Raw genomic sequence first — 25,082 nt, forward strand, 5'->3', positions numbered from 1 at the left:
TGGCAGATTGTCACTTCTGTAGTGGAGCATTCTATGCACCTTTCTCTTAGTTATGTCTGATTTATCTTGGTGGTGATCAGTTTGAGGTGGGCAGGTCTTGCTCTGTTGTATGGGAATCTGTTCCCAGGTCCCTGTACAATAGCGGTGCTGACCTTTGAACAGATAGCTGCTTGCAGTTTTTCCTGTGTCCCAGATCACCTTAGAACCCTGTCTAAATAAGGCTCTAGGCTACATGGCAGAGAGCTGGTACATGATACTTGCTGCCTTTTAGCACAGATCACTAAGAATAAAAACTCCAAACCTAAATTCAGTGACTTTTGCGCTCGGGGGATATTGGTGCAGGGGTGTTTGGGGCATGACTTTCTGAGAAGCAAAAGGTGAGAAACATGAGCAACCTGCAGTAGGAAAACAGACTAGTTCCCTTCCCAGGGCAAAGCAGGAAGGCTTGTTTGGCTTGTCCATATGGTGTGTATCAATCATGTGCTGAGAGGTGTAATTATCAGATCAGGTAGTCCCCTTGTCTACCAGTTGGAGCAGGACCTGCAGATCACTGATGCCATTTGTATTGGGCCAGAGCGGCTGGCAGGATGCTCCCTAGTCTCCTCAGGATGGTTTTGCACTAAGCTGTAGACGGGAGCTTTTGACAGTGTGGGGACTTGCTGTAGCTGCTAGTGGCTTGCTACTTAACATGAGCTTTAGTCTTACATCTTCCTGTTGTGACAGATGTGACCAGTTTGAACACCATCTGCCCTTGGGTGCTCACCACACCAGTAGGCCGGGGACTTTCACTTAGGTGGCCCAAAGGTCGTGGGTTAACATTTTCTGAAGTTTAGAGGGGCATCTGAAAGGAAGGTGTTGGTAAATCACTAGACGTGATTACTCCAGTCATAAGTGCTGCTGGTTTCCAGTTCCTGCAAAGTGGATCCTGGACCAAGGTATGGGGGATGGTTTGCTTCAGAAGCAGTCAAAAATCTGGGTTCACTTTGAGTGGATGCTGGGCCCCATTCACAGAAGTTAGGGGTTCAGTCAATAGGCTTCTGTATGCTGACTGGCTCATTAAGGGAAGAGTTTATCATAAAAAGTACTATCTGGGCCTGGTGGTGCACCCCTGTGTCTCAACACTAGGAGATCCAAATTAAACCTAAACTGGGTGACTGACTGGTAGTAGCGATGAGCATCTCACTGCAAAGGTTCTGAGTTCAATCCCCAGTACGGCACAAAGGCTTAGTATAAACTACTACCCATTGACTTGGTCCGGAATACGCGGGCCATTACCTAGGTTTCAAATCCTCTTCCCTTTCCGCGTGGTTCCTCAATTACCACCATCCACGGAGGCAGATAACCACACGCCACATAAAGACCACACTTGCAGAGAGGCCAGTAAGGCCGGCGGCGGGGCGGGTTCGATGACATCACTTCCATTTTAGTCTTGATTGGCAGCCAGTGAGATGGTCGCGGGCGTCCGCTGCGCGGCGGTGCTGAGATGAGTGTGGCGCGCGTCTTGCGTATCCTGCGGACGACCGTCCAGGTTACCTGGTTCTCCCGTGGCAGCAGGTCAGGTCTGCCTCGCCACCCCAGACTGACAGCTTTATCCTCCGGTAGTTCCCCTCCGGTTTGCCTACACCAGGGTTGTCCCCTTACTGTACCCCTCGGGTTCAGCGCGCACCCGCGCCCGGGAGGCCGTGATCGCTTCCTCCTGGCAGCCCCTCTGCCCACTCGTGGGGCCCCCACGTGTTCCGCTCTGTGCTGTTCACTCCCAGTTCTCCACCTGCCTCCCCCTTCTCCTCACCGCCTGCATCGCGTCCCCTCCCTTCTTCGCCCGTCCTGTGCTCTGCTGGCTCTCCAAGGCTTTTCTCCCCATGTTTGATTCTCATTTTCAGCGTCTGAAGTGTTTATATTTGCAAGTGCAGAAAATGAAAGAAACACCACAGCGACTGGGATTGCTAGTTTTCATTGTGCCAAATTTTTTTTTCTTTTTAAAGAAAGCATTATTAAATTAAACCTCGCTTAGATACAAGGCTCCAGTCTTATCGGTTTCCTTAGAGACCTATTATGACCATTATCCTTTCAGCCCACCATTTTTCTGTACACATCTACATAGAGTATAGATATTCTATGTCTGACAGTGTTACTTGACCTTGTAACTTGTGCTATCTGCTTCACATTGATAAGTTCATGTGTTTGTTTGTTTGTTTAGTTGGTTTATTTTTTGAGAAGAGTCTCACTGTCGTCCAGGATGGTTTTCAACTCCAGATCTTTCTGCCTCAGCCTCCAAAGTGCTGGAGTTACAGGAATGCACCATGACACCTGGTTCCTATGTAAACTTTTAAAAAACTTATTTAAATACCATAGAAGACAGGGATCTAATTTTTCTATGAAAAACAGTTATTTTGCTAGGCATAGTGGCACACTCCTATAATCCAAGCATTTGGGAGGCTGAAGCAGAGCATCCGTGGGAGTTTAAGGCCAACCTGAACTACAAAGTGAGACACTATTTAAAAAATAAAACAAACAGGAACAATAATAAACAGTGTGCCAACACTATTTATTGATTAATATATCTTCCATTGTAAGATATGTGTGGATCTCTTTCAATATCTTTTTCCTGTATTTCTACCTTTTTTTTTTTTTTGATGGCAAGATCTTGCTCTGTGTTGTTAAATTGGCCAGGTTGGGCTCAAATTTGTGGTACTCCTGCCTCAGCTTCTCAGAGTGCTGGAATTATGGATGTGTACCACCGTGCCCAGCTTCCTTTTTAGGGGCTTTTTGTCACTGTCTTGACTAATCCTGGATTATTATCCTGTAATGTGATATTTAGAATCATGGTCCCATTTCATGTTAACATTTTTGGTGTAATTACACAGGATAGATTTAAGCAGATTTGGGATTTTTATGTTACTTGTAGTTATGATTTTTTTTTTTTTTTTTTTTTTTTTTTGAGACAGGGTCTTGCTAAGTAGTGCAGGCTGGCCATAAGTTCACTTACGTACTCCGGGGTGTCTCTGACTTCATGGAGATTCTTCTGCTTCAGCTTCCCAAGTGCTGGGATTATAGGTCTGTGCCACTATGTCCAGTTTTAATTTGCCCATAGGCTTTTTAGGTCCTTCAATAAATTTTTGTCCATAGAGTACTTTTTTCCCCCTTGAGACAAGAGTCTCATTATGTTGCCCTGGCTTTTAAATTCCTTGGCTCAAATGATCCACCTGCCTCAGCTTCCTGAATAGTTAGGATTATAAACGTACCATTATGCCTGGCTATACATATCTTTTCATTAAACTTTGTTTTGGTTACTGAGTGATCTTTGAAGCTGTTGTGAATGGCAGTTTTTAGTGGTTTTTTTTTGTACCGGGGATCAAATGCACAACTGTGTAGTGGGTTTTTTATTTTGTTTTTGTTTTGGTACCAGGGATCAAACTCATGACCTCACGTTTGCCACTCAAATATTAAAATTACTTTACTTGAAATTCAGTGATATTTAGTAATATTAAAATATTATTTTATTTATTCTCAAATAGTGGTGTTTTTGTCTTTTCTTTTTCAATCCTTTTAGCTTGTATTTCCTTTTTCTAAGACTTACTGCACTGGCTCAGATACTGAGTGAGTGTTCCTGTCTTGTCACTGGCTCTCTCACAAGTGCTTTGGTGATGTCATTTCAGTGTTGACATGAACGTAGGTTGAGAACATGGGACTGCAGGGTCCCGGGGTCACACTCAGAGAACTACTGCTGTATAGTGTCTTATTTTACATCTTGTTTTTGTTTGTTTATTGTTGTTCCTAATAGTATTATTTTTCCATCTCTTCTTCTTCCTTTGATTGGACTTGACATCTGTTTGTGTATTTTATTAGCATTTTCAAAGAACCAATATTGAGATAGTTTTATTTTTTTCGGAATTTCCTGACACTGTCTGGTACATGGAATTTTTTTTGTAGAGATACTCAATGCATATGTTGAAAAAACTTGTATTCTCTGTTAAAAGTATGAGTTCTCTAGTTGACCCATCATTTCTGAGAGAAGTATGTAAAAGAGCTCATTTCAGAGGAGGACTTGACAGTTCCTCTTTGGTGTATACCTCTGTGTGTAACTAGTTTGGTGTTTCTCAGGCTGGGCTGGTGATAGTGACTAAGGCTGGAGACATCTGGCAACAGATCTTGTTTTTTCTTGACCCTGATGCTGACCCTGCATGTGGGGCAGTTTGTGATTGTCCATCAAGCTGTATACAGTTGACTTGTCAACTTTTCAACATAAATTTTCTATTTCAACAAAAATCCTTTGGACTACACAGTAAGACTGTCTCAGAAAGGAAAGGGGCAGGGGACACATGAAAGACCAACCTGGCCCCCACTTCTGTATCTTAGGCTGCTTGTGGCTACCATAAGCAGCCCTACCTGCCGTCCAGGGCTCCTGTCTATCCCTGCTGGGCACTTTCAGGTGTAGATGTAGACCCCGCTCTCCCTGGGCCTGCCTGCCATGTGATCATCCCCACAGCCCCCTGTCCTTCTCCTGGGCTCACTAAGTTGTCTCATTCAGGACAAAAACAATACATGTTTACTTTATATAAATAATAAAGGCAGGGGCTGGGATCTAACTCAGTGGTAGAACTTACCTAGCAAGCCGGAAGCCCTAGATTTTGGCCTCAGTGCACACGCACACACACATACAACATTAAGGGCCAGAAAAAAGATTTTTAAAAATGACTATAAAAGGTGTAGGGCAAAGACTGTATAGCCTACAACAAACACAAAATGAGTGTAAGTCCAAATAAATGAGTAAAGTAAGAAATAAGATTAGATTCTCTAGAAGCACAGGACTTCCCACTTAGTTACAATGTACCTATTTGCCATAAAATAAAGTAACACAGGAATGCTGAATAGAGTGAGGAGATACCAGCTAAACACTAACCAAAACTAAAATTGTTGCCATAGACCTTTTTCTTAAGTGTGTGTGTGTGTGTGTGTATCTGTTCCTGTTACTGGGGATTAACCCTAGGCCTTCATACCACATCTCCAGACCTTTTTTATTTTCTTTTTTTTTTTTTTGGTCTTTTTGAGACAGGGTCACCCTATGTAGTTCAGGCTGGCCTTGAGCTCACTTTGTAGCCCAGGCTGGTCTCGAACTCACAACGATCCTCTCACCTCAGCCTCCTGAGTGCTGGGATTACAAGCGTGAGCCATGCCCAGCAGGCCTTTTTATTTTGATACCAGGTCTCAGTCACTTAGTTGTCCAGCTGGACTGAAACTTATTATCTTGCTCCCTCAGTCTCCTGAGTGCTGGGACTACCATGGCCAACTTCCAGGTGTCCTTTTTTCTTCCCTCAGCCCCTGAATGACAGGCTCCTGTGCACTGCCCTGAAAGCCCAGGGCACACGTGATGGCAGCTTTGTTCCCATCTGCCTTGCTCCAGGTAGGTGTTCTCAAATTTCATCAAAGTGAAATTTGTGTCAACCAGGGATTTCCCTGGCAAACACTGTCAACCATCTGGTCTGGGGTGCTGACATCAGAGGGAGGGTGGGTGGCTCTGGAGTTCTGCTGTTGCCTTCAGCTTCCGTCCGTTCTCCTTGCTCCCGGGTGCCCGGGAGCCACTCCAGGTTCTGCAGCAGAGTCCTGTTATTCCAGGCCCAGGTGACCTTCGAGGATGTGGCTGTGCTGCTTTCCCAGGACGAGTGGGGATGTCTAGGTCCTGCTCAGAGGGGCCTCTACAGGGGTGTGATTCTAGAGACCTACAGGAACCTGGTCTTTCTTGGTAAGGCTCCTGAGCAGCCTTTAGCATGGGAATGTCCTGGGGTTGTGGGCTCACTGGTAAATTGAATTAGAGCTTCACTCTTTGGGCCCACAGATGGCAACGCTACCCAGGCAGACCCAGTCATAGAAGACGGTGGGTGGTGCACAGGCTGTCCTAAGTAACCCCCCTTGTCTCTGACCTCTTGCCTTGGGCTGAGACAGACCCTTGTTTGAGAAGCTTGGCTTCTGATGCATAGCACTCCTGAGCTCTGTTCCTGTTCTCAGGCTTCTATTCTCATGACGACCTCCAGCCTACCTCCAGCCCCTCCAGAGAGTATCTGGGCTTTCATACCTTTTGCCTGTGCTCCCTGCCCTGCATCCTCAGAGCAAGGTGGCACCCAACACAGCTCTGTGTCCTTGGCACCAACCCCAGGCTCTGTCTCCTTCCCAGGAGCAGGATCTGCAGGTCCCAAGCCTGGGGTGATCTTGCAGCTGGAGCGAGGGGATGAGCCGTGGGTCCTGAACACGAAGGAAACTGAGGGAAGGAGGCCTCTGAGAGTCAGCAGCTCAGGTGCGTGAGGGAAGCCGCTCCCCAGTTCTGTCACTAAGTGGACATTCGTTGGGCGTCATGGTGTCTGGTTAATGACCTTGTTCAGGAATTTGAGGAAATTTGTATAGACCAGTCTGGAGTGTGAGGTGTGCTGGTGTCAGGGTCGCCTTGGGCAGCCTTGGTGCCTTGGCAGGAGATTCTTAAGTAGCAGCTTCTAGGAAGGATGTGGAGACTGCTGCAGAGGACAGGGAAGGGCACCTCAGACAGTGTTAGTCTAAAGTGTGGTCCATGGGTGCAGGCCACAGTGCTGTGAGGGGAGGCTTGGGCATGGGAAACCTCACGGAATCCTGTTCTCAAAGCTGTGCTGCAAAGACGGTATGGCAGGGGTGTGTGATGGGAACCATCATGTCACTCCCCTTCTTTTTCTACCTGCATCTCAATAAGCTCTCTTGACAACTACAGGCCATTATGGGAAAGCAGGAGAAGAAAGATCACTGTGAATCACACTGTGCAGACACAATGGTATTCTAGAATACTCCCTGCCAGGTGTGATGAATGCCTGTAATCCCAGCAGTCTAAAGGCTGAGTCAGGAGGATCACTGTGAATTCAAGTCTAGCCTGGGCTATGTAGTGAGTTCAAGGCCAGCCGGGACTACATAGAGAGACCCTGTCTTTTTTTTTTTTTTTTGTCTTTTTCATTTGTCTTTTTCATTTTTATCGATACCGGGGATCGAACTCACGACCGCCTGCTTGCAAGGCAGGTGCTTATGCCGCTGAGCTAAATCCCTAGCCCCCAGAGACCCTGTCTTAAAAAAAGAGAAGAAGAAGAGAAAAAAAAGGCTGGGCATGATGGCTCATGCCTGTAATCCCAGCACTCGGGAGGCTGAGGCAAAGGATTGTTGTGAGTTCGAGACCAGCCTGGGCTACAAAGTGAGCTCATGGCCAGTCTGAACTGCACAGCGAGACCCTGTCTCAAAAAAAGACCAAAAATAAATAAATAAATAAATAAAAATAAAAATAAGAAAAGGAAAAAAGATTATTTCCTGTTGTTCCTTTTTGGTGATGACTTTTCCACACCTGTATATGAACACCATTTCGTGTGTACGCACGTGTATATCTGTGTATGTCAGGCAGTGCCCTACCAGTGAGTTACACCCAGCACCAAGGAGTGCTTCTTACTAACAGAGACCTGTGTGCCCTGGTGTGCCACTGATCGTGTTTCCACTTTTGTGCACCTTCTGGGGAAGTGCCAGCCAAAAAGTCCCGTCTTCTCTTGCTGCCATGGTAGCTTTTTGCTTGTGTCTGTTGTCCTAGGAAGGTGCTCCTGGCTCAAAGGATTTATTTTCCTTTGTAAATTTGTTTTTTCTTCGTTTGAGCAAAAAAGCCGTGGCAAGTTTTCTTTGAGAAAGTAAAAGTGAAGAGTGAAGGAGAAACTGGCTGTGCAGAGCAAGCTTGGGCTGAGTCAAAACGGAAAAAAAGCCAGATAAAAGGACGCCCGGAGAAAGCAGCAGGCTATTGTGAAGGAAAGCCACAATAGCTACATTTGTTTATTTGAATATACTTAATAGAAATGAGACAAAGCTTCAGTGAATTTTTATGACTAACTCTCCTCCACATTAACATGTAGGCTCTGTCCAGGCCCTCAGAGCCCTTGGGCCGGTGCCATTTTTCATTGCTCCCTACAAAGCTCACAAGAGGCTGCTTTGCTATCTTTGTCTGTTTGTCTGGATTCATGCAGAGGATTTTCTGCTGAGCCTTGTGTGAGGTGCTTGTGTTTCCCACAGCAGCAGTTGGGTCTGTTTTACCAGTGTTCTATCATAGAACTGTGCTAGAATTTATTTTCCCCTTTACTTGGAGAGGACATTTGGTCCCAGTTTGGGGATCTTGTGCACATCTCTGTGTGGCACAGAGGGACTGTTTCTCATGACTATGTACGTGGGAGTGGAGTTTCTGGGTCACAGGATGCACAGATTAGCTTTAGGCAATGCTGCCAAACTACCCTTCAGGGGCGCAGCTCATGTGTATTCTTGTAGCAGTTGACACAACCAGTTGCAGTCTTGCAGACACACATGAGTTGCTACGGACATGCAGAGGGGAGGCTGGGCAGATGTGGAAAGCAATCCTCTAAGGACTGAGAAAGGAAGATGGAAGTGGAAGCATCTGAGATTCACTGTGTTGGCCACGGGGCTGAATGTTTGGTGGTCAGTCTGTTATTTAACTCCATGTTAACTCTTTTTTTTTTGTCTGTTTTGAAATGGGGTCTCACTATGCAGTTCAGGCTGGCCTCGAGCTCACTTTGTAGCCCAGGCTGGTCTCGAACTCGCAATGGTCCTCCCACCTCAGCCTCCCGATTGCTGGGATTAGAGGTGTGAGCCACCACGCCCAGCTTATCCATGTTAACTCTTGTGAGAGAGCTTTATGGTAGCACCTGGCATATCCTGCTTTTCAGATGGGGAAACTGAGGTTCAGAAAGTTAAATAGGTTGCCTCAGATCATTCACCCAGGAAGTGGCAGCCAGAGCTGGTCAGTGCAGAGGATGGCAGCGGGCTCTGAGGGGCCCTTATGGCAGGACCCTGTGTGGTGCTTGACCATGTCCACTTTTGGGGAGTAACTACCAGGAGAGCTCAGAGTGTACTGGGGAAGGAGGAAGGAAGGGGTAGGATTTTGAAAGCATCAGAGAGCCTTCTATGTAGGTGTCCTAATGTAGCCCCCAGACTCCAGGGAAAGCCCCAGGAGTAAATGTGCACCACTAAGGAGAGTCATGGGGCCTGGCCTACATGTGCTGTGCCTTCCTTTTGCAGGCTGGCACAGCCTGGCCCTCTGCCCTCCCAGGGACGCAGCCGATTTTCCTGCCATTGTATTTTGGGTGGCCTCAGACTCACTTGGCCTTAGTGTCACCATTGGTTGTTGTCTATGACTTTCCCTGCTTGCTTTGGTTTCTATGGAGCTGTGAAGGCTTTGTCTTCTTAGGGACAGGTGTCCTACAGTATCACTCAGGATAGGGGCTCACACTGCCACACTGACTGTGGCCCTGGGCAAGGTCTTAAGCCTCTGAGCTCCAAGCTGAATTTCTGAGAGGCTGTTGTGACTTTGAAAATGACTGACCTGATATCCCCTGGGATCATCAGCATCTTTATATCTTCCTTCCAGGGTCAGAACAGGTCACCCTTGGGTGTTTATTTGTTTCAGCTCGTGGGCCCAGGATTGAGCACACAGAGATGGCTTCGAAGAAGACAGTTAATGGACAAGAACTGCACCAGCCTTTGGGTACTGTTCACCAGAAAGTGGAACCAGAAGAAAACCATGGCTGTTTCAATGCACCAAAGAGGGGTTTGGATAATCCTGTGTGGCAGACAGGCCCTAGGCCAAGCACACTGACCAACGAGGCAAGCAGCCAACACACTGGGGGAAGCCTCAGGTTGGGGTTAGACTCTTTCTCTGATCAGAGGCCTCACAAATGTGATATATGTGAGCAAAGTTTTGAGCAGAGATCGTATCTTAACAACCATAAGCGTGTGCATAGGTCAAAAAAACTAAATACCATTCATAATTCTGGAGAGTTCTTCAAGGCAAACTTAGTTGTTAAGGGAGATCAGAAAATTCCTGCTGGGAAAAGGTTGCACTATTGTGGCCACTGTGGGAAGTCATTCAGGTATAGTGCTAACCTTATCAAGCACCAGTGGCTTCACAGTGAGGAGAAGCTCTACAAGTGTGGTGAATGTGGCAAAGCCTTCAGCCAGAGCTGTGAGTTCATCACCCCCCCCCCCCAAGGATGCACGCTGGTGAGATTCCCTGCCGGTGTGGGGAATGTGGGAAGATGTTCAGTCAGAGGCCCAACCTCATGAAGCATCAAAGGATTCACACTGGAGAGAAGCCCTATAAGTGCTCTGAGTGTGGTAAACACTTTAGTGCCTACTCTTCTCTCATTTATCACCAGAGAATACACACTGGAGAGAAACCCTACAAATGTAATGACTGTGGAAAAGCCTTCAGTGATGGCTCTATCCTTATTCGGCATCGACAGACTCACACTGGAGAGAAGCCATTTGAGTGTAAAGAATGTGGCAAAGGCTTTACTCAGAGTTCCAACGTCATCCAATATCAGAGAATTCACACTGGAGAAAAACCGTATAAATATAATGAATGTGAGAAAGCCTTCATCCAGAAAACCAAGCTTGTTGAACATCAGAGAAGCCACACTGGAGAGAAGCCCTATGAGTGTCGCAACTGTGGCAAAGTCTTCAGCCAGAGTACACACCTCATCCAGCTCCAGCGGAGCCACACAGGGGAGAAGCCTGCAAGTGCAGTGACTGTGGGAAGGGCTTCCACAACAGCTCTAGGCTCATTCACCACCAGCGCTCACACCATGGAGAGAAGCCCTACAAATGTAGTGATTGCAAGAAAGCCTTCAGCCAAAGCACTTACCTGGTTCAACACCAGAGAATCCATACCCGAGAAAAGGCCTACAAGTGCAGCAAATGTGGGAAGAGCTTCCGGCACACTTCCAACATGTGCAGCACCAGAGGATCCACCTCCGGAAAGACTTCTCTCCACGACCATGCAGGCGCACCTGTGAGGGCAGAGTCCTGGTGTGCTAACTGTTCGCCCCATTTCCACAGGGTGAAATGGGGTTTCTGTCTAATTAAAGAAAGCTCTTTTCAGGGCCTGGGGATTTAGCTCAGCAGCATAAGCGGCTGGCTTGTAAGCAGGCAGTCGTGAGTTCCATCCCCGGTACTGATAAAAAGGAAAAAGACAAAAAAAAAAAAAAAAAAGAAAGCTCTTTTCTTAAACCAAAGGGAGTGCATATTCTTTTTAAAGAAACATAAAACTGCACAAAATAGAGGCTTCTGTAGTTTTCCCACTTAGGAAAAGAGGATTCATGCTTCTAATGTAGAGTATGTTTCCTTTCAGAGACACTGAAGAGCATTTTAGGAAGAAAACCCTGCCCGGTGTGTTAGCTGTAGAGCCCGCACTTGGGAGGCTCAGGCAGGACGACTGCTTGAGCTTAGGAGGTCAAGACCAGCATGAGTGACATGGTGAGCCTTTGTCTCAAAAAATAAAACAAAGGGAAAGAGACAGAGAACACATTCTTATGCATGTCACCGCAGCAGCTAATACCTTCACCCTTCCTGTTTCTTTAGTACCAAAATTTCGCACTGTAGAGAACCCCACATGTGGCTGTATTTCTTTTGTGTTGTAAATAAAACAAACATGTCATTCTCCCCTTTCCATGTCACTTAACAGAGTTGATACTGCTCTTTTTTATTATGGTAAAATATACATAGCAAAATTTACCACTTTTTCCATTTTAAAGTGTACAGCTTGGTGACATTAGACACATTCAAAGTATCCTATAACCATCATTATTTTCAGAACTATTTTATTTATTAATTTAGAACTATTTTATTATCTTAAACAGAAACGCTTATTAACTCCTGTTTCCCTTTATCCCAGGTGCTGCTAACCTCAATTCTGTTTTCTACGAATTTGCCTATTTGGAGTCATATGACCTTTTATGTCTAGCTTAGTTCAGTTTTGACCATATTATGGCCTGTGTCAGAATTCCACTCCTTCACAGACAGATAACATTCCACTGTCTGTACCACATCTTAGCCATGTATCTATTGCTGTGGGTAATGTTAGAATGGATGTTGATATACAAGTACATGTTTGAGTTCTGTCTTTAAGCACTTTTGGGTAAATAAGAATAAAATAATTGAATCATATAGCAATTATCTAACTTTCTGAGAAGTAGCCCAAGTTTTCCATAGCAACTGCACTTAAGTCCCCACAAGGGTTCTAGTTTTTTTTACATCATCTCCAGTATATCTTTTTTTGATAATAGGCATTCTAGGGGCTGGGGATTTAGCTCAGCGACATAAGCATCTGCCTTGCAAGCAGGTGGTCGTGAGTTCGATCCCTGGTACCGATAAAAATGAAAAAGACAAAAAAAAAAAAAAAGATAATAGGCATTCTAATAGGTATGAAGTGATATTGTGGTTTTTATTTGCATTTCAGTTTTTTTTTTTTTTTTGTCTTTTTCATTTTTATCGGTACCAGGGATCGAACTCATGACTGCCTGCTTGCAAGGCAGGTGCTTATGCCACTGAGCTAAACCCCCAGCCCCCTGCATTTCAGTTTAACAGAAAATAATGATGAATATATTTTCAGGGTTTTCTTGACCATTTTTATATTTTATTTGAAAAAAATGTCCATTTGAAACCTTCATCTTTTTTTCTTTTTCTTTTTGGTACTGGAGATCGAACTCATGACCTCATGCTTGCCAGGTAGGTGCTTAAACAACTGACCTAAATCCCCAGTCCCCACCTTTTTTCTTACTGAATTTTTTGTTTTAAAAGGGGTCTCACTGAGTCATTGAGTTACTCAGGCTAAGCTTGAATTTATGCTCCTATCGAAATCTCTCAGAGTGCTAGGATTACATGGGTGTGCCCCCACACCTAGCTCTGCCCAGTTTGAAATAGAATTTTATTTTTATTTTTATTATTGAATTCTGGAAGTTCTTTATATATTTTGGGTATTTATTCCTTAACATACACACAATTTGCAAATATTTCTCCCATTTGTGTGTGGTCTTTCACTTACGATGGTGTCCTTTGATGTATGAAAGTTTCAGTTTTCTTTTTAGTACTGGGAATAGAATCCAGAGCCTTTACACTGAGCTACAGCCTCAGATATTTTTCATTTGTGACGGACTCTTGCTGAACTGTCCAGGCTGGTCTTGAGCTTGCAATCCCCCTCCCTATCTTGTCCTCCAAAGTGCAGTGCCACCATGCTCAGCCGGAATCTTTAATTTTGAAGTTGGATTCATCTGTTTGTTCTTTGTTCTTGTGCTTTGGGTGTCATATGCAAGAAATCATTGCCAAGTTCAAGATAATGACAGTTTTTCTTCAAAGAATTTTATAGTTGTGAGTCTCAGTTGGTCTTTGGTAATTTTGAGCTGAATTTTGTATATGGTGTAAGAAGAGTTTGACTTCATTCTTTTGAATGTAAATGTTCAGTTTTTCTACCAGTGTTTGAATAGGCTTTCCGAATTGAATGGTATGGTAGTCAGCTTGTGCTGCCACAACAAAATACCAGATTGAGTGGCTTAAACAACAGAAATTTACTTCTCATTGTTTTGGAGGCTTAGAAGCCCAAGACGAAGGCGCCAGCCTGTTCAGCTCATAGTGAGGGTTCTCTTCCTGCTCGTAGCTACCTTCCTGCCTTGTCCTCACATGGCTGAGAGAGGGAGATTTCTGTTATGTTTTCCTTTTATAAGAGCAAGCCCCGTTGGATGAGGGCCATGCCCTCATTTGATTTTTTTTTTTTTTTTTAAATTTTGAGATAGGATCTTTCTAAATTCCCCAGGCTGGGCGTGAACTTGCGCTCTTCCTGCCTCAGCCTCCCCAGAGGGCTAAGATTACAGGCATGTGCTACTGTGCCAGAGACCTCATTTAATCTTTACTACCTCCTCACTGGCCTCTCCAAAAACAGTTGTATGGCTATGGGGGATACAAACAGTACATAACAAGTAGTCTGGACACCCTTGTCAAAGATCTGTTGATTATATATGTAAGGGTTTATCTGAGCTTTGTGTTGTAACCCTTTCTGTATACTTATCCTTATGCTAATATGCCATGGTTTGAATGTGGTTTGAACCCCAAGAGGTTCATGTAGTGGAAGTCAGGCACCCAGTATGGCAGTGTTGAGGAAGTTTACCTTCAAAAATTACTAGTCGGGGCATGGTGTCACATGTCTATAATCCAAGTACTTGGGAGGCTGAGGCAAGTGGGTTGTCGTAAGTTTAAGGCCAGCCTGGGCTACATAGTGAGTTCAAAGCCAGTCTGAACTACAAAGTGAGACCCTGTCTTTAATACAAAAAAAGGTAGGACTTAGTGATTGAGTGATTTGTACTCAATCTAGAGCAATGCAGAATATTAAAGAGAGGAGGCAAGTAGATAAGAAAGAGTTTAATGGGGGGACACAGTGGGAGTTGCCACACAGAAGGCTGTGGTGGCTTCTTGCAGACAAAGGGCAGATTCTGCCTGATACAGGCTCTGATGGGGAAGGGCTCTGGGGACTGATGTGAGCTGATTTATTTTGTGAGAGTGCAGGGGGGTGGGTAAACCTTTACATGCTTGAGCTTTGGCACAGACTTTCGGGAGGGAGAAGCCATATGGGCTTCTGGGGAGGAGGTGTACATTATCGGGGCACAGCTTTGAACTGTTGCCATGACTGTGCTGGCTCTTAGGTCCCCCGACCTAATACCTAGTGCAGTGATAGTGAACCTTCCAGTTACCAAGTGCCCAAATGCAACCCAAAACTCATTTATGGAAAAGTGCCAAGACTGCAATTAAATCCGAATACTGAGGCTTTAGTCATCCAGGGCTTGGCAGCTAGGGTGACTGGTGTGCCAACAGAGAACACTGTGTCTGCCTCTTGCAGCAGTGTGCCCAAGGTTCACCACCACTGGCCTAGTAAAAAGTAGTGAGGTTGTGGGAGAAACCATTATCAGAAGAGAGTAATGCAAGTTTTATGAGACTGGACTGTCTTAAGAATAGTTTGTATAAGGGACCCTTGGACCTCCCCTGAGTCCTCCTGTGTGTACTTCTTGCTTTTTCGTCTGTAGTGCTGGGATTGTGATGCTGTCCACCAGGAGGCCCTCACCAGGGTCGAACAGATGGCGGTCCTATGTTCTTGAATCTCCAGAACTGTGAGCTTGAAACCATTATTTCTTCATAAATTACCAAGCCTGAGACATTACGTTATAGCAACACAAAATGGATCAAAAGAGGGGCTGGGGATTTAGCTCGGCAGCATAAGCGCCTGCCTTGCAAGCAGGCAGTCGTGAGTTCGATCCCGGTACTGATAAAAAGGAAAAAGACAAAAAAAAAAAAAAAAAAAAAAAAAAAAAAAAAAAAAGGATCAAAAGAGAGGATTGGTACTGAGAATAGTGTAGTTGTTACAAAGGTATGTTGCAGGTTGGCATAACTAATGCCATCTTGTGCCCTGTATTTGACCCAGAAGAGTGAAAAATTACTTAAGAGTGCTGTCCCATGAGAAAAGCACAACGAGCTGCACCTACAAGAGAAAAATTAACCTGCTCAACAAAGAAGCAGGATACAGGCGTCAACCAAAAATTAATGTAAGATTCTAAGCTAAACTGTTTCCAACAGAATGTCTTTTTTTGTGGTTTTCTGTTTTAAAAGCTCTGTAACTTTCCAGTTCGGCACCACTTGGGGGAACTCTGAAACAGGGGTCTATATGCGAGTGGTTGCTGAACTTAGCTAATAAAATTCCAAATTTATCAATTAGGCTGCTTAGATTCCTATATTGTTCATTAACTTACATCAATGGTACCCTCAAAATGTGGAAGTAGCTTTGGAACTGGATAATGGCAGAGGTTGGAAGAATTTGGAGAAGCAGGCTAGAAAAAGCTGGAATGTTGCAAATAGACTTATAGGAAATTTTGGTGAGATGACCTGTAGACGCAATAAGAGTAGCCCTAACAGGGAAGTTTATCAAAATATCAACCGTATGGGGCTGGGGATTTAGCTCAGCTGCACAAGCGCCTGCCTTGCAAGCGTGCGGTCGTGAGTTTGATCCCTGGTACCGATAAAAACGAAAAAGACCAAAAAAAAAAAAAATCAACAGTATTTCTTGAACTGTTTGATTGACCAAAGTAAACAAGGGTACTTTGTCACCCCATTGTAAAGAACTTTGCTACTGTGTTGTATTTGTGCCCATAGCTTATTGAGGGTCAAATTTCAGAGTGATAAAAAACTAAAGGAATTTTTGAAAATACTCATGATGCCGTTTGGAATTGGTTTTTTTCCTTTTTATTGGTACCGGGGATCAAATTCATGACTGCCTGCTTACAAGGCAGGCGCTTATGCCTCTGAGCTAAACCTCCAGCCCCTGTTTTTTGTCTTTTTGAGACGGGCTTTCACTGTGCAGTTCAAACAGGCCTTGAACTCACTTTGTAGTCCAGGCTGGCCTTGAACTTGCTATGCCCCAGGCTCTTGAATGTTTGGATTATAGGTGTGCACCGCCTATAATCCTGGCCTTCATGTTGCTATTTGGTTACTTTGGTTTATACTCAGATTCAGGGGTAAAGGGAAGCAGAATGGAAAGATTTGGTGAATTCAAAGCCTAGCCTGGAGAAAATTAAAAAAAAACACACATAGGGGCAAGGCTCAGCTATCTCTGTATCAAGATAAAGATAGGTTCTGGGCATTTCAGAATCTGCAAGTCCAACTCTCATTTTAAGGCCAAAGACCTGGAGGACTGAATGTTTTTGGGGGACAAATCTGGGGCAGTCTTCACAGATTTGCTGCCCAGGGATGCCTTGGGATTGAGCTTCCTGTGTTCTGGTGAAGCATGCTGTATCTGTGGTTCAGTTGGGTCTAGTGTGTCTTTTTTTTTTTTTATCAGATTGTATTAGTACATTTTAGTTATACATAATGATCACATTCATCATAGGGGATTTGTACCTGTACATGATATAACTTGTTCCTTTATTTTTTTTTCTTGTTCCTCTACTATCTTTAAATCCCTTCTCCTTTTCCCATTTACAAAAAACTTTGTTTCCATTTTTCTCAAATCCTTTTCTCATTATTTTTTGGGAGGTGGGTCTAGTATGTCTTATGTCACCACTCTGCAGGGAGCAATCAGCAGACCCTGGTGCATCTAGATGGTGGTGATTGGGCTTGCATACAGATGCAAGAGGTATATGGGCATAATGCTCCCACTGAGATGTTATAGGAAAGCCTGGGTGGGCAGGCAGAGGCTTGTACTTTAAACTGAATGTGCTGCCAGGGATTTAGCTCAGTGGCATAAACGCCTGCCTGGCAAGCACAAGGTTATGAGTTCAATCCCTGGTACCTGAAAGGTTTGGCCCAGACAGGACACTGTAGCCAGGAAAGCCACAACCGGAAGCAGGAAGCCCCATCTTGCCCTGCCCCTAGGAAGTTACCTGTGACGCCATCTTCCCGCCCCTGGGAATTTACATATGGCGCCAAACCTAGGACCAATGGGCTACCTGTGTATCCCTAATGCCCGCCGTAGGTTCCACCCCAAACCGAGGCTATTTACAGGCCCCCACACCGCGTGTCCGCCGGAGAGATTGCCGGACGCCAGCGGTGGGGGTGCCGGTCATCTCTCTCCGTGTTCTCAGAATAAAGGCCGCTTTTTATTTTATATTTCTCATCTTTTGTTAATATTTTTCATCTTTTGGAAATAACTCTATCATTTGGTGCCGTGACTCGGATCGGCAGGCAACTGACTCTTGGGCCACATACCCAGAGTTTCCTCGCCGATAACCAGATAACATCCTGGATTAATCCCGAGCTTTTTCTTCTCCCGAGACGTTCCTGTCGCCAGCCGCCTGCACTCCGCATCGGCCAGACTGATTTCAGGTGAGCACTCCCCGGGGAACTTTTCGCACTGGGCAGCCCCAGTGGAATGTTCTCCCCGTCTGCGTGGGTCTGTGCATTTTCACGTCCTTAGGACCGCCCAGGGCAGGGTTCTTTCTGGGCAAACCTGCGCCCACAAAATCTCTCACGTTCTTTGGGTTCGGATAGCCCAAAGCAGAGATTTTTGGGACCGCCCACACTGAAAGAATGCCTCACTTCCCTTAAAGCCTTGCGTTTTCACAGGCAAAACTGTTACTGACCCCACGTAGACTCCATTCGTAAATCTCTCAGTGACGACTGGAGTTTACGGTTTGGAACTGTAGCCGCCGCGTGGTACCACAAATAAGTGACGACTTTTTTCTGGACCTCCGGTTTTTTTTCTTGCCTGAATCAGTCATGGGGAACGTGTTTTCTAACTCCCAAAAGACGCCTTTACAATGCCTAATTTCCAATTTACATACTCTAAAAAGTAAAGGTACCATAAAATCTAAACAACTAACTTTTTACTGCCAGGAGGTCTGGCCAACCTACCCGCTTATTGGCAAGCCTTGGCCCAAAAAAGGAACATTTGACCCCTGCATTCTCAGGAACTTGTACGATTTTTGTCAAGCTGGCAACAAGTTATTAGAACTCCCTTATGTCCAAGCCTTTCTTATTCTGAGAACACGCCCATCTCTCATTAAGTCTTGTGCTCCAGCTGAGATACTTTTAACTAAGTCTACTGCGCCGCAAACTTTTCCTTTCTGCTCTCCGTTGTTTTCCCAGCCGCCGCCTGCCTACCACCAAACTCGTTCCCTGCCGTTACCTCCCGCCAGACCGCTCTCCCCTCCCCCTATGCCTGATTCTCTCAGCAGCTCTAATCCCTCTCCGTCGCAGATACCTCCCGCTGTGCGATCGTCTCCCTCTCTGCCTTCCGGGACCCATAACTCTTCCAGCGGCTCTGATCCTTCTGTTAGCGCTTCCCCGCAGTCTCTGACTTCTTCTTCTCCTGAGAATTCTGTATCCCCTACAGCATTCTCACCGCCCGCCCACCATACTAGGTCTCGGTTGCTATGTCCTTCCAGCAGGCCGCGTGATTGTTCCAGCTTGCACGGGGAACAGTCGCCATGTTGCAACCCTCTGCCATGTGGCATGGCGCCGCCATGTTCCGGAGGGCCACATGGCGACAGGGCACCGCCATGTTTCGGGCCACGTGACAGGGCGCCGCCATGTTTCCAGGGCCTTCACTGTCAACAGGCGTCTCCTTGTGGCTCCTCTTGTGAACTACAACAGCCGTCCTGTTGCAGTGCACATGACGCTTCATTGTGCTGCCGACAGCAGTCCTCTAGCTGCAAGGCACACAGTGAGACGCCATCTGCTCGTGTTTCCCAGGGTGACCGGCAGCAGCTCTGTAGCCGCTCTACAGATGATTGCTCACATGCGCCTACTGGACGGATGGCTGCTCAATGGCCCTCTGCTCTGGAATCTCCTCAGGCTCTGCTTCCACTTCGGGAGCAAGCTGGCCCCAAGGGACCTGTTAACATCCATGTGCCTTTTTCCCTTTCTGATCTATCTCAGATTACCCTTAAATTAGATAGCCTCTCTGTTGACCCACATAATTATATCAGGCAATTTAAATTTATTACTAATTGTTATGATTTACACTTTAAGGACGTTTATAATGACTCTGGGCCTATAGCTGTGCCAGAGCAGGACAAGCATACTAACTATAACAAACTTTTAAAACAGGTCCAGGAAGCTAATCAAAACCGAGCTGTGTTCCTAAATTGGCTTTCTAATCCTTGCGCCCTGCAAGCAGTTCCAGCTTCGCGCACTGTGTCGGGCCGCCTCCCAGCCCCTCCCCCATGCGCCGTCCCAGCCCCTCCCTCCCCTGTGCACCGTCGTCGTCGCCCCTGCCACCTCACACGTTTCCGGGGGCAGTCTGAGCCCGCCCCTGCGCGCTACATCCCAGCGCTTGCCCCACCCACAGGGCGTGCTCTGCCGGAGCGCCGCGAAACAGCAGCTCAGCGGCTCTGCTCAGCCATGCTTTTTTTACAATTTGGCTCCGCTCAAAAGATGCTTTTTTATTACAATTCTCAAACCATTTAATCAAGGTTATTGGCCACCTGATAATTTTACCAGCCTTGTTTATCAATCAAAGCCTTCACCAATCTCCTGTTTAACAACTAAGGTTATAAATTCCTTTTTGCTGGGAACCACTAGCTCTATTTCAAGACAAGAGTTTTCTTTAAAGTTTTATTTTGTTTGTCTTGGTTCATACTACTGCAAATAACAACTTTAAAAGTAAACGTGTTCAGAATTTGATAGTATTAGATCAGTTTTGATAGATTTATTCATAAGATTGCTAAACCTTGACTACAAAATGTTTCCATTAAAGCCTTTTTAGACAGATTAAAGCTTTGTTAATTCTACGTGTCACCCTATTAAAAAAAAGCGGTATGCCATCCAGATAAAGCCTGCTCTCTAATCCAAAATGCCAATATTAAATTCCTGCATACTTACTTAATTCTACTATAGTCCAAATCCCAAACAAAAAGGCAAAACTTGACCTTCAAACCTTAAAGAGATCTTAATATGGTTTTTCATATTTTTAACACTTGTGACACTTGGAGTTCTGAGACAGGTAAACCTACACAAGGTGGAGCTGCCTGCCCCCTCCATGGACCACGCTCAAATGCAGCAGAAGATACTGGGCAAGAAAATGCCCCATGCTGGCGTTCTTTGAGACCTTACTCCAGGGCTACTGGACTGTCCTAGCCACCAGAGAGTGGGTAAGTCATCCTAAGTAATAGCCCTCACAGGAAATGTCGACACTGCCAGATTCGTCACCGACAGAAAATCGCTGCTGGAGGCTGAGGGGGTTCAGGGCAACAACAGCCCCCTTTAAGGTGTCTGTCTCAGATTCCAAGTCGCACTACAGTCTCAGGTAAGACATTCTCTATATTTGTGAACATAGAGGCCATATATACAGAGTTCTTCCTGAGTATTCAGGCTGCTATAATAAGTCCTCAATCTCTATGATGGGGTATTGATGGTCAACCTATGCCATTTACAAACAGGGCCTATTTTGTGCAGGTCCCAGTCCTAAATCTTAAAATGCCTTTTATACAGGCTGACTTAGACACACTGGGCCTCAACATCTTCCACCTGTTGTTGCTGGTGGACCCTTCCTCAGTGATATAGACCACCCCCCTCCTATTTTATTCACCAATTTCTCAGGTAACCCTGGTCAAGACTGACAGATACATTTTGTCTTCTCACTTTGTTTATACTTTTTCAGGAGACATAAAAGCCTTTCTCATACTTGCTAAAGTTCTGTTACAGCAAATCATTCCAAGGACTACAACCAGGATACAGCAACCCATGCCCAAATCAAAGTTGCTGGACTGCCATCCTGATTTCACATCACTCAGGCTAAGAGGTGCCCTTCCAGCCCTAAATCTGATCATTCTGAGTGGTCACCTCATCTTCTGTTGCCTACCCGTCTCCGTCTCACAAAGGCCTCGCAGCCACAGTTAACAGGCTAAGTCATGTTTTGTTATCCACTTTGGTTCCTAATTTCTTACATTCTATTAATGATCATTTTTACAGCAGGACTCTTTAGCAGTATTGCCTACAGACTCCAACATCATGCATACCAGAGATAAGCCTCACCAACCTACCGTCTTAACTTTTATGCTTTCAGATGGGGGAGTAATCACCTCTCATAACTCCACTCCTCCTAACCCCACGTTTAATTTTCAGAATTCTGCCTCACCGTGGAAATGTTTCTACCTCAACATGGTCCTGATAGAATGATATGTCTAAATCAAAGGCACCTTTCCTTCTACCTCACCTGGGTCCTTAAATATGACAGTGCCATGTCTCCTCATAACATCTTGTCTCTTTGTTTTTTCAGTCTGACATACGTGCATTCACCAGTGAAGCTGTCCTGGCCAAAACACCTGGTACCAGCGTCTACCTGGGCATCAACCTTCATCCCGTCGACTCCCCTAGGCTCCAGTACAGCGCCCTTTGCCAGCAGGAAGTAGTTAAAGAGAGAAATCTTCGCCCCTTTTCATAATAATAACCATAAGACGGGATATGAAAGGTTTGGCCCAGACAGGACACTGTAGCCAGGAAAGCCACAACCGGAAGCAGGAAGCCCCATCTTGCCCTGCCCCTAGGAAGTTACCTGTGACGCCATCTTCCCGCCCCTGGGAATTTACATATGGCGCCAAACCTAGGACCAATGGGCTACCTGTGTATCCCTAATGCCCGCCTTAGGTTCCACCCCAAACCGAGGCTATTTACAGGCCCCCACGCCGCCTGTCCGCCGGAGAGATTGCCGGACGCCAGCGGTGGGGGTGCCGGTCATCTCTCTCCGTGTTCTCAGAATAAAGGCCACTTTTTATTTTATATTTCTCATCTTTTGTTAATATTTTTCATCTTTTGGAAATAACTCTATCAGTACCAAAAACAAAACAAAACAAAACAACAACAACAACAAAAAAACATAAATAAATTGAACCTGCTTCAGAGGATCTTCACAAAGGTACCTGGTTGGGCCAAGGGAGTAGGACTCCCGCCCTTGAGACCCCAGCGTGTGGAGCCAACCAGTGAAAGCCAAAGGCACTGGACCCCAACCTGTCGCCAACACACTCTGGGGCATAGGACTGCCTGAGGCCTTGGGAACCCATCCGATTTACCCCAGCATGCACAGGATGTCTGATTTGGAACTTTTAAGAGTAAATGTTTGCCTTTCTCTGCTTTGATCTTGGAAGCCTGTGGCACTTTCAGTTGCATACATCTGGAAATGTTTACCCTGTTCCTTGTTTCACTATCATATCTTGGAAGTATGTGACTTGTTTTTAATTTTACAGGATCACAGCTGGAAGGAGTCTACCTTGAATCTCAAGTGAGACTTTAGACTTGAACTTTGAGCAGTGCTGGAATGAGTTAAAACCTTGGGATTAACGGGGTTGGGGCTAAGGAGGACATTTCCTCCTTGGGGGCCAGGAGGAATGTTAAGCTTTAGTTGTGTTTGTTACTGAGATGTTCATGTTGGAGGCCTAGAATACAATGTGTCAATGTTGAGGTGAATCTAGAGCCTTTAATAGGGGTTTAGTGGAAGGTGATTAGGCCAAAGGGGTGCGGCCTTTGAAAGGGATTAATGTAGGTCTTGTGGGCCGGATTAGTTCCCTTGAGAATGAACTCATAGAAGGGAGCCTCATCCATTCCCTGAATTCTTCTTCGTGTGCACCTGCCACTGTGATGCCTTCTGCCATGAGGGCCTCACTAGAGCTGAGAGGTGGGTTGGTGTCATGCTTTTAAGTAAATAAATCTCTTTTAAATAAAGTACTTAGCCTCAGGTGTTTTGTTATAGAAACTCAAAATGAACTAACACAGCCACACTATTTTGATTACTACAGCTTTGTAGTAAGTTTGAAATCAGCAAGCGTGATTTGTTCTTTCTCAAGATTGTTTTCTGGCTATTTGGGTGCCCTCAAGATTTTATATGAAGTTAGGATGGATTTTTATGTGTCTGCAAAAAAAATACCATTGGATAGTATAGTCACCTTAACAACATTAGGTCTTCCAATCTGTGAGCACAAAGTGTGTTTCCATTTGTTTATGTGTTCTTAAACATCTAGTGGCATTCTGTAGCTTCCAACAAGCTAATCTTTTGCCTCAGTTAGATTTATTCCTATTTTATTTATTTGAATGCTATTGTGAATGGGATTATTTTCTTAATTTCCTTTATGGATTGTTCGGTGGTAATGTGTAGGAATAGTTTTTATGTCTTGATTTTGTATCCTGAAAACTTCGCTGAATTCATTTCTTAGCTCTTATAACTTTCCTTTTTTTTAAAAAAAATTTATTTATTTATTTATTTTTTTTTTCAAGATAGGGGCTTGCTATTAGTTCAGACTGGCCTTGAATTTATAGCAGTTCTCCTGCCTCAGCTTCCTAAATGCTGGAATTATGAGCATGTCACCACGCCCAGCTACAGGTTTCTATGTGTGTGTGTTCCCGTGCGCGCAGGTGTGTGTGCAACCTTTAGGGTTCCCTGCATATATAAGATCATGTCATCTGTGACCTGAGATAATTTTACTTCTGTCCCAATTTGGATACTTGCTTTTCTTCTCTGCCTAAAACTTTTACTACACTGTAGAAGTAGCAAAACTGGGTGTCCTGGTCTTGTTCTGGACTTTTTTTTTTTTGAGATAAGGTCTTGTTTTTGTACTGAACACTGACCTTGAACTCACTATGTAGCCCAGGCTGGCCTTGAATTCGTGGTGCCCCTCCAGCCTCAAGTGCTGGAATTATAGCCATGTGTCACCACACTTAGCATTTCCTTCTTTTTTAATGTATTTGTTTATAGCTATGAAATTTCCCCTCATTATTACTTTAGATTTTGGTATGTTGTATTTTCATTGATATTTGTCACTAGGTATTTTCTATATTCCTTTGTCATTTCTTCAACTTGTGCATTATATTAGTATGTTGCTTCGATTTTTAATTTTCTTTATATTGATTTCTAGCCTTATTGCAGTGATCAAAAAAGATACTTTAGGGGCTGGGGGTTTAGCTCAGCAGCATAAGCGCCTGCCTTGCAAGCAGGCAGTTGTGAGTTCGATCTCTGGTACCGATAAAAAGGAAAAAGACAAAAAAAAAAAAAAGATACTTTAAATTCTTCTGTATTTACTAAGACTTTGAGGGGGCCACACTGGAGATTAAATCCAATGTTGTTACACTGGGCTACATCCCTAAGCTTTTTAAAATTTTTATTTGGAGGTAGAGGTTTGCTAAGTTGCCCTGGCTGGTCTTGAACTCACAATTCTCCTGTCTTAGCTTCCCAGAGTACCAGGATTACAAGTGCCATTATGCTCAGCTATTAACACTTATTTTGTGGCCTATCATATGGTCTAATTTGGAGAACATTTTGTACTATATATGCTAAAATGTGTATTTTGCTCTTTTGGGTGGAGGATTCTGGTTTTATAGTTTTTCAAGATTTTAATTAAATTTAAATGTCATTGTTGATTTTCTATTCAAGTAGTTTTTTTTTTTTTTTCTGGTACTGAGGATTGAACTCAGGGTCTTGTGTATGCTAGGCAAGCACTCTACTACTGAGCTATATCTCAGCTCTCTTATTTGTTACTGAAAAGTCCAACTGTTACTATAAAGCTGTCCATCATCTTAGATGTACCATTTTTACCTTATGTATTTTAGATCTCTGTTGTTAGGGTTGCATATGCGTACAATTGTATCCTCTTGCTGTATCAAATGTATCAATGTATAATGTACTGTCTTATATTTTGTTTTAATGTCTATCTGAATATAGCCATTCTATCTTGCTTCTGATTGCTGTTTATGTGAAATTTTTTTCATCCTTTTACTTTCAACTTCTTTGTGTC

General features: G+C 44.6%; 1 protein-coding gene across 1 annotated transcript; it reads left to right on the forward strand.

The window, feature by feature from the left end:
- Positions 1-23,019, forward strand: Znf34 (zinc finger protein 34). Its single transcript, XM_023562378.2, is given in 11 exon segments — positions 1-1,554; positions 5,317-5,401; positions 5,614-5,740; positions 6,170-6,289; positions 9,458-10,026; positions 10,029-10,563; positions 10,566-10,781; positions 10,784-11,304; positions 12,528-12,555; positions 14,898-17,685; positions 21,581-23,019. Coding segments are annotated over 7 exon segments (1,683 nt in total). The 5' UTR covers positions 1-1,554; positions 5,317-5,368; the 3' UTR covers positions 10,867-11,304; positions 12,528-12,555; positions 14,898-17,685; positions 21,581-23,019.
- Positions 23,020-25,082: the final 2,063 nt, after the last annotated feature.

Source organism: Cavia porcellus, unplaced genomic scaffold (assembly GCF_034190915.1).
Source record: "Cavia porcellus strain 051 isolate PalLab524CR breed Dunkin Hartley unplaced genomic scaffold, mCavPor4.1 scaffold_19, whole genome shotgun sequence".
NCBI lineage: Eukaryota > Metazoa > Chordata > Mammalia > Rodentia > Caviidae > Cavia > Cavia porcellus.